A 10,182-nucleotide genomic window follows, 5' to 3' on the forward strand; every position below is an offset into this window, starting at 1 on the left:
ATCACTGGAATTATTTCAGAGACAGAGTAAGGTCGCATGTTTTTAATCTCCTGTGACAGCCCTCTCAAGATCTGATGATGTAGATTTTAAGGTAAAAATAAGTTTTTAATTTATTCAGCTTCAGATTACCATAGAGTTCAAATTTGGGGCACTTTCTTGGATTTCAAGTTAACTTTTTTGACCTTAATTGATGGAGTGAAAAGCAAAAAGGCACTTGAAAAAAGATTCCTTTTTTTGGTCTTTTTGCAGTATCCCTCCAGCTACAAAGTCTCATTCAGTGCTCCCAAAAGGTGAGTGTGAACCGGTAATAAAAATCTTCTGTCTGGTGTGTTTTATCACAGCTGATAAGAGCTGCACAGGGTCCACTTTGGTATCAAAGTAAATGGATTACCTGTAACATTTATAAATTGGTAACACAGAACGCAATAATTCATCTCTGTGTGGAAATTAGCTCAGCATGTTTTCCTGCAGCTGGTGGCCAGAGTGCTTTTTTGGTTTCTTTTTCTCCTCCCGACACTTGTCACTCTACATGTTGAGGCCGGTGCTGTGAACACAAAGGGCTGACTGTGCTTTGGTGTTTCGGTGTGTATGTGAGTGTAAAGGTCTCAGGTTGACAAGGGAACAGAGCTTGTACAATGTGAGCCGCCTGTCTGGGCAGAACGGGGGAAACTTGGGGCGTGAAAAAAGGGAACAGACGGACCTCGGGGAGACGACCTCCTCATTTAGCCAGCCTCATGCAGGAGCAGCTGGGGATTATCTGCTGAGCAAGCACATCCTGTAGGACAGGAAACGCAAAGGGGAAAAAAAAAGTACCATTGTCTCTCAAGGCATTTTTTTAAAAGTAACTCCTCTTTCTCACAGCACAAGCGCTTACACACACTGACATACATTTTCTTGTGTTGATAAAATCACCCACACACATCCCTATCGGCATCTGTCTCTCTCTTTAGTAACTCAGTCCCTTTACAAGCAAGAAGATAAGCGTATCATGTTTTTTTTAAAGACAATGAATTACAATACACGAAGTGGAGCCTTTTTACAAAAATAGATGCAAAGTGGGTGCTAGCTCAGTGACGAGATAATATTATAAAAACAAGAGGTAAAAGCAAGTACAAAATATGAAGTTATGATTAAAAAGCAGAAGAACAGTGTTTTTGGTGGACCCTGTGCAGCTCCTATCAACTGTCACAGAGTAACTTTGATGACCTTGCAACAGTCACAGAGTTACTCTAGTGACCACTCAACAGTCACAGAGTTACTCTGGTGACCACTCAACAGTCACAGAGTTACTCTGGTGACCACTCAACAGTCACAGAGTTACTCTAGTGACCACTCAACAGTCACAGAGTTACTCTGGTGAAAACTCAACAGTCACAGAGTTACTCTGGTGACCACTCAACAGTCACAGAGTCACCCTGGTGACCACTCAACAGTCACAGAGTCACCCTGGTGACCACTCAACAGTCACAGAGTTACTCTGGTGAAAACTCAACAGTCACAGAGTTACTCTGGTGACCACTCAACAGTCACAGAGTCACCCTGGTGACCACTCAACAGTCACAGAGTCACCCTGGTGACCACTCAACAGTCACAGAGTTACTCTGGTAACCACTCAACAGTCACAGAAATAGTCTAAGGGCCACTTAGCAGCCACATTGCTACTCTGATGACCACTCAACAGTCACTGCTGTAAATTTGTCCTTTTTTGCAAAGATACATCTTTTCTACTAGTCCACTTTATATGCCATTCTTAAAAATTTTTATCTATATTTTACTTCAGTACAACCGGTTTGTTTACTCATTATCGTTCCATTTCACATTATCCTTTCTAATATTTATTTCCAATTGAATCTTTCTCTCTTTACACTCTTTTCTTCATACATTTATATTTGTAACTTTGATTTGTTTTGTTGTTTTTATGAGACTTCTTCTCTTTGCTTTTGCAGCCACAAGCTCACCGCTAAGAAAGCCAGGTTACTGTCCGTGGTCCTGAAGAGTGGCTTTTTCAGGACCCTGGACAGAGTCACAGCTTTTTAACTCCACCAAAACACAGGCAAAACCAGGCACAAGCTTCACTTCAATACAAGAGATCACAGTGACATGAATCCCTTTTTTATCTCGCATGGTTTATCTCTAACATTCCTCTAATACCTGATGCCTTGCAGATGCAGCCTGTCATCTAGGGCAGAATATCAGTGCTAGTATCTCCAAAAGAATCTGTTTGACATTATTGAATGCACACAATAAATACACACTACTGAAGTTGCAATCCCTTCAAAGTGTGGCAAACCTCACACTTATTATATCACTGCTCCCCTCCAGAATTTACTCATCATCCACCGGCTTGTAAACTTCGGTGTCAAATACGATCACGCAGAGAGTTTTCCATCCCCAGCAGATTAGTGAATAGACGCCCGGAGCATGTCAGACAACATGTGAGACTGGGGGTAAATCGCACATCGGAGGCTGAGGATGCAGCAGGGAAGACAAGCACATCCCGTTGCCATAGCTTCGGCTCCTGCGGACGCAGCCTGACTCTCAAACAGGACCCTCAGGGGGATTGGGGGGATTGTAAGGATGTGTTGTCAACACTTGATGACATCCGCTGTTGGGATGGGGATGAAGGAGGGGGGGGCTGGATTTGGATTCTAAAGTGGGAAGGAGGGTGGTGGGCTGCCCTGTCACTCCAAGATGTTCACTGTATGTTAGCAAAGAGAGGCAAAGCACAACCCATCCTGAGAGGGATCCAATTAAGCAACAGAGGAAACCACAAGAGGCTCTGATTTAGTGATTTAGAGCAGGAGCACAGGCAATAATGGCACAATATCAAAGTTAAGAATCAGCAGCAATGCACTGTAGTGGCAACTGTTGAGGAAGTGCTTTAATAATCAACTTTAATTATATGATTCCTCTGTCAGGCGATAGATTCTGTTCTTGAAGAGAAGTGGCTAATCAATTTTTAGGCTAATGAGCTACACTTAAGTACTGTCAGGGTGGGAGATGTTTTCCGATTAGATTTGTTTAAGCTGTGACTCAGCCAGGCAAACCGGAAATATCTGTTTTACCAACGTATGCGAGGCTAGAAATACGCGGAAATGTGCACGCGGGAATTCCGGTTGGATAGCAGTTCAAAGGGATGAAAAAGTAGTGCCCGGCGTATTGATCGGGCCACGGTGACAGATCGGATTGATTGATCCGCACTCCGGGGGTAATGTTTACATGTAAACATTTACTGCGGAGGATTTGTTAGGGTGTCAGCAGTTTAAAAGGCGAAGGAGGAACAAGAGAAGGCAGCGTGAACTGTTGCACTTGAGTTTTGCTTTTACGGCTTACCTACGCTTCATTTTCTCTCCAAGTTGCCGGTGTGAAGGCTCGGAGGAGACACAGATCACCCTCTGTGTCGGCATAAATTCACATGATCAGAGTATAACGGTGCATTAAAGCTCCAAATGCGATCATTTTTGTTGTGCCAAATACAAAACAAGCGCAAGAGTAGGACAAAATGAGCCGATGCATCTGCGTTAGCATCACATGAATGCCCTCTCCCTGTGGCACATCATGACATCGCTACAGATGGAATCGCATCATAAACAAACAGGTTCTTACCAAATCTTAAAACGTGCGGCATCCCGCGAGAGTAACCAAGAAACAGCAGCAGAAGCGGGATCAGCCTGAGGTTGGACCTGAAAACGAGACTGGTTATCATCAGATGATGGGAGGTAATCTTCATGTTGTTTTTAAAAAAATGCACAGTGGTTTTAATCCACCCAGTGCGCGGGTTCGATTCCCCCGTGTTTCTTCTACGGACAAGGCAGGGTGACGGCGGCCCTGGATGCGCAAGATCACGGCATGGTCACTTGCGCTTTCCCTAAATCCATTAGCAGTCCCGGCATGATTCCTTCCTTCCTTCTTCCCCTTCCCCTTCTCCTCCTTCACTGCGCCAGGAAACAACAATCCTCCGGGTCGAGGGACGGCGGGACGTCCATGTCGAAGGGTACGGATCCAGAGAGGAGGAGGAGGAGGGGGGAGAGCCCCAGCATGGGCTGGAGGTGAGCTGCTGGAGAGGGCTTTGAGAGGAGGGCGAGAGAGAGAGAGAGAGAGAGAGAGAGAGAGCGCCAAGCAGAGGATACAGCAGCGATATACAGCCCCCTATGAGGCGCTCTGGGTTGCTTGCGCTCCCATTATACTGCACTGCTGCACAGACTCTGACGTCGAGCCAAGGTTAGTGCTGTGAACGCGCAGCAGAGAGAGAGAGAGAGAGAGAGGAGAGAGAGGAGGGATGCACAGATAGAGAGATAAAAAGGGCAGGATGAGAATGAAGGGAGAGTGAGTGATGGAAGGACAGAAAATGAGAAGGAAAAGATGTAAATGGGAAATAGGAGTGGAACTTCAACCACCCTTTTTAGTCACTACTTTTTCTTCAACACTTCTAACTTGCCCCCATGCTCAAACGCCCACAAGGGGGAAAAGGGGAGAGCTTTCTGGGGGCCAGCCAAATGGAGGGTCCTGTGATAACCATATTTTATATTGAACCTGAATAATAACCACTTCTATCAAAGCAATTAACTATAAATTTCACTGAATTATGCTGTAGGACTATGTAAAACAGAATTACCTTTTTATTTGTAATGTTAATAATGTGGATAGGCAGACTGAACTATACCATTTGGAAAGTAATATCAGACTTCATAGCAAAGCCATGATGTGCACAAACATCAGGACACCTGAGAATAAAGAAGAAGAAAATGAAATACTTTAAGGGGAAAAAATGGAATTAATCCAGAATAAAGACGAAAACTGGCAAACATGGTTTAAATGTAGCAAAGATTGGCAGGTGAAAGAGCAGAAATAATGGGTCAAAAGTGGCTACATTTGGCTGAACGTGGCAACGATGGCTAAATGTAGCAAAAATTGCTGATAAAAATGGTGAAAAGCAGTTTAAAAGTGTCAAAAATGGCTTAAGAGGGCAAAAAGAATTTAAAGAGGCAAAAAGGGATAAGCTGCAAATATGTTATAAGAGGAAAACATGGAAAATTGGGTGGTGAAAAAGGTCAAAAACTAGGTTCAAAGTGGCAAAATAATTGGCTAAAGTGACAAAAATGGTAGGTAAAATGGTTGAAAGCAGTAAAAAATTGGCAAAATGGGTAAAAATTTCAAACATGGGCTAAAAGTGGCAAAAATTCGAAAAATAAGTAGTGAAAAGTGGTGAAAGAGTGGCAACAATGGGTCAAAAATGGCAAATTTGGCTGAAAGTTGCAGAAATTGGCTAAATGTAGAAAACATGGGTGATAAAAATTATGAAAAGCTGTTAAAAAAGCGACAAAAATCACTTAGGAGTTGCAAAGAGTTTAAAGAGCCCAAAAAAAATGTAAAGCCGCAAATATGGTATAAGAATTTGACAAATGGGTGGCGAAAAGGTGAAAAGCAGTTAAAATGCGCAAAAATCAGTTTAAAGTAGCAAAAATAGCGTAAAATGTGCAAAATTAGCTCAAGTGGCAAAATAATGGGCTAGAAGTGACAAAAATGGAAGGTAAAATGGTAAAAAGCAGTTAAAAAGTGGCAAAAATGGGTTAAAACATTACAAACATGGGTTAAAGTGAGAAAGATGGAAGAAATAAGCAGTGGAAAGTGGTGAAAGAATGGCAACAATGGGTCAAAAGTGGTGAAATTTGGCTGAATGTGGTAGAAAAATTGCCAAAATTGGCATAAAATCAGCAAAATGGGACAATATACATGGTGAAACACAGTCAAAACATCCCAAAATTGATTATAAGTGGCAAAAATGAGTTAAGAGTGGCAAAAAGGCAGAAATAAGTGGTTAAAGAGTTTAGAAAATGGTTTAAAATTGGCAAAATGAGTTAAAAGCGGTTAAAAAAGGGATATGCAGCCAAAATGGGTAAACAAAGGAAAAAAATGGTGGTTAAAGAGGTGAAAATGGTTAAGAATTGGTAATGGGTTACAAATGGCAAAATGTGGGTTTGAAGTGTCAAAAAAATTGGCAAAAAAGTGAAATTGGTGGTAAAAATGATTTTAAAAAAGTGGTTACAATGGTTTCAAAGTAGGTTAAAAGTTGCAAAAATTAGCTTAAGGTGGCATAAATGGGTTCAAGGTAACAAAAATGGCTAAAAGTGACAAAAATGGACGGTAAAAAAGGTAAAAGGTGGCTGAAAGGTGGGGAAAATTGGTTGGGGGGGAGAAATGAGAAGCTAAAGAAGTGAAAAGAGTTAAAAGTGGCAAAAAATAGTTAAATGTGGCAAAATGAGTGGAGATGATGTTGAAATGGTCATGTTAAAAGTGTCATGAAATAAATCATTTGAACATCAGAACCCAATAATATCTTGACACACTTTTCAGCTCCAATGGTGCTAGCATCCTGTTAGCCAGGATGCTAACACCATTGCTACTGATCCAACACAAATGCATAAATGCTAATAACATTAATACTAAATCACAGCTAAGGTAGCTCACTGGGTTTTTCAGGGGCCCAGCCAATTCTGTGGGCAGGCCTGCCCATGCTTCAAGATATTTACAGAAAGCAACAGTAGCTCAACCCTTACTTGCATTCCCTTCATAGCAACCAAACACACATGTGAATTCACAGATTTGTTCAGCAATGAAAGCCAAAAATAAAGTTATAATGTCATCCTTAAAATACAGGTGTTAAAGTGAAGTGGAAAGAATTAAGAGAAAGCTGTCACCTCTATTTACCACTGTATCCTGTGTGTTTATGTTGTTTGTAAGGGCAGCAGCTCAATTCAGCACCATGGACAGAGGCACAGCATTGCAAAGCTGCTGTTAGTAATCCTTCGAAGAATTCAAACATCCAGCAATGACTGAGCCAATGTTCAGGCTTGGTTGAAGTCTATAAAAATCCTTGTGTGTTTGGCAAAATACAGAAATAACTGTACACACTGCAAGGCAACACAAACCCTGGCCAATCTCTGCACGCCACAGATATAATCTCATGCCTGAAGGATACCACTGCTCTTTTTTTCTCTGCTGAGTAGGATGTGTAAGCTCACGTTTTTTTTTTTTGTTTTGTCATTCACAACTTCTCTTTCTCTGCATTTTTTCTTCTTGATTTCAAGCTACAATTTTCCACAGTCATTCCAGTAAAGTGGGAGGACTGGGCTGAGAAGAATTCAAATTGGCAGAACAGCAAATCTAGTGATATTGACATAGAAGCTGCAGAAAGGCGTGAATATTTAACCTATGCAAATAATTCCACTTTAGACTTGAAAGCCTTCCAGCAACAGACTATTCTCAAGTGTGAAGGTGTGAGTGGCACACACACACACAGAGGCACTAAAGGGGCTCCACATTTCACGGTAAAAGACAGTTAATATCCTATCTCAGGAGGATGGATGTAGGCCTATCATGTTTCTATCTGATTAGCAGGTTCAAACGAGGCTGAATTGGATGGACGCGTTGCAGCTGAGAAGATGGATATCTGTGGCCATTGCGTGGGCCTACACGCTATTGATTTTACACTACATGCACCTTATCAGCATCCGCCCCCAATGAGCAGCAGCTCTTCATGGGCTGTTGCATCAGCTGGAGCTGCAGGTACAGTGGAGCAGCCATCACCCCCTTCCCCACTCCCAGGAGGGTGGAGGGACTATTTAATCCCAACAGGGATGTGAAAGGAGCCCTTTGATCGGCGCCACCAGAGTCCAAAAGCCTCAATGAACACAGTCATTGTGTGACTCAAGTGTGAATGGGTGGCCTGTGTGTCTATGAGTGTGTGTGGAGTAGAGCTACTACAAAATAAGAGCACTACAGTAATGGTACATGGCAGTAAAAGATATTTCAAATATGTTTTGGTGACCCACGGAAGCCCTAAGCTGACATATATCTGTAAAATTGTATTCATCATGAATTTTTTTTTCACAGATTGGACCTTTACTTTTGAATCAAACAAAAAAAGAACTGAAAAAATGGAACTATGCTGTTCTTCAGCTGGTCATGACTCAAATTGTGCGATTGAGCAACACTAAAAATCAAAATGAATATCCATGAATTTTACTAATGCATTAGCTCCTAATTTTTCTTCACTGTAGGCTAAACATTTGCAGCAGTTCCATCAATATTATAATAAGTAGCTGGATGAACCTAGCCTTTACTGAGATGTGTTTGTTTCTAGCTGCTCCTGCAGCATATGCTGTATAAATCAGAATGAACACCAAAGAAGTGTTAATCTTGTTGATGAAAGCCATGACTAAAAATGTTTGTCGATTGCCTTAATACATGACTAGGATGACACTGAGACTAGCTAAATTATAGATCTTTGTTGATAAGAACCCTGATGAAAAGTAAGTTCAGTTTTCATAAAGGAGAGAGAAATAGAACTAAAATGTTCAAGCTGGACCCTAGGAGATTAAAAATCAATATTTCTGCACTGTGCATAGGGTATGTCAGTGTTTTCATCAGTGTTTTACAGTAAAGTAAGTATTGATAGTGCATTATACCTCTGCTGCCATGAAAGTTTTAAAGGACATTCTTGGAGCCTTAGATAACAGACAATGTTATTTGCCTCTTTTTATAGATTTCTCCAAGGCCTCTGATACAGGGGATCACAGTATCTTACTGGATCATCTAAAAGCTACCAGGTTTTCAGAGCATGCTGTCGGATGGTTTGCTAACTATATTACCGGCAGAACCCACACTTTTCAGTTAGAGGGTGTAACATCAGAGGGATTACAAATTTACAAGGGAGTAACACAAGGTTTGGTCCTGAGCCCACTATTATTTTATGCTGACGATATGGTCATTTGATGCTGTGCACTTACGCCTGCACAAGCTTTTGCGTATCTTCAGCATGCTTTAGACATGGTACAAGGTCAGCGTTGTCTGCTGCAACTGCTACTTGACAGAAACTTGACATTTAAAGAGCATATACAGTGAGTGAAAAAAAACTGTGGGTTTTATTGGGATTCTACGCTCAAACTTGAACTGTTCAAATTTGAGCGTAGAATCCCTGCCATTCTTGGACAGGCCTCCCTTGAAAAAGAGATCTCTGATCCCAGTGATTCTAACCTGGTCAAATAAAGGTCAAATAAATAAAATGTTTTGTATGTATGTTAATTTTACAATTTGTCAGGTTCATTAGTTAAAGGAGAACAAAAATTGTGACTAGGGATGTACAATATTGAATTTTTGCTGATATCAGATATACTAGTATACAGGTACATCTCAAAAAAAAAAGAATAGCATGAAAAAGTTCAATTTTTTGTCACTCTTTTCAGAAAGTGAAACCCATATACTATGTAGACTCACTACACATAGAATGAAATATTTCAAGCCTTTATTTCTTGAAATGTTGATGATTATGGCTTACAGATAATGAAAACCCAAAGTGCAATGTCTCAGAAAATTAGAATATTATATAAGATTAATAAAAAAAGGATATTTTAAACAGAAATGTCAGGGTTCTGAAAAGTATGTATATTTCTATGCACTCAATACTGGGTTGGGCCTCCTTTTGCATTAATTACTGCAACAATGCAGCGTGGCATGGAGGCGATCAGCCTGTGGCACTGCTCAGGTGTAATGGAAGCCCAGGTTGCTTTGATAGCGGCCTTCAGGTCATCTGCATTGTTGGGTCTGGTGTATCTCATCTTCCTCTTGACAATAACCCATAGATTCTCTATGGAGTTCAGGTCAGGCCAGTTTGCCAGCCAATCAAGCACAGTAACACCATGGTCATTGAAGCAGCTTTTGGTACCTTTGGAAGTGTGGGCAGGTGCCAAGTCCTGCTGGAAAATGAAATCAGCATCTCCATAAAGCTTGTCAGCAGAAGGAAGCATGAAGTGCCCAAAAATGTCCTGGTAGATGGCTGCGTTGACTGTGGACTTCATAAAACACAGTGGACCAACACCAGCAGATGCCATGGCAGCCAAAATCATCCCTGACTGTGGAAACTTCACACTGGACTTCAAGCAATGTGGATTCTGTGCCTGTCCACTCTTCCTCCAGACTCTGGGACCTTGGTTTCCAAATGACATGCAGAATTTACTTTCATCTGAAAAGAGGACTTTGGACCACACGAGAAATGCCACATGGTCTGTGCGTAGTGACTCTTGATGCAAGGACTCCAGCCTCAGTCCACTCCTTGTGAAGCTCCCCAAAATTCTTGAATGGATTTTGCTTGACAGTCCTCTCAAGGCTGTGGTTATCCCTTAT

At 41.5% G+C, this 10,182-nt stretch overlaps 1 protein-coding gene across 2 annotated transcripts in view; it reads right to left on the minus strand.

The window, feature by feature from the left end:
- LOC121521526 (glutamate receptor ionotropic, kainate 2-like) overlaps positions 1-3,930 on the minus strand; it is a 136,361-nt gene extending 132,431 nt beyond the window's left edge. For both annotated transcript variants that reach the window (XM_041805585.1, XM_041805584.1), the window contains exon 1: positions 3,607-3,930. In XM_041805585.1, the coding sequence (XP_041661519.1) occupies positions 3,607-3,730 (124 nt within the window). In that variant the 5' untranslated portion in view covers positions 3,731-3,930. The remainder of the gene's footprint in view (positions 1-3,606) is intronic.
- Positions 3,931-10,182: the final 6,252 nt, after the last annotated feature.

Source organism: Cheilinus undulatus, linkage group 14 (genome assembly GCF_018320785.1).
Source record: "Cheilinus undulatus linkage group 14, ASM1832078v1, whole genome shotgun sequence".
NCBI classification, from domain to species: domain Eukaryota; kingdom Metazoa; phylum Chordata; class Actinopteri; order Labriformes; family Labridae; genus Cheilinus; species Cheilinus undulatus.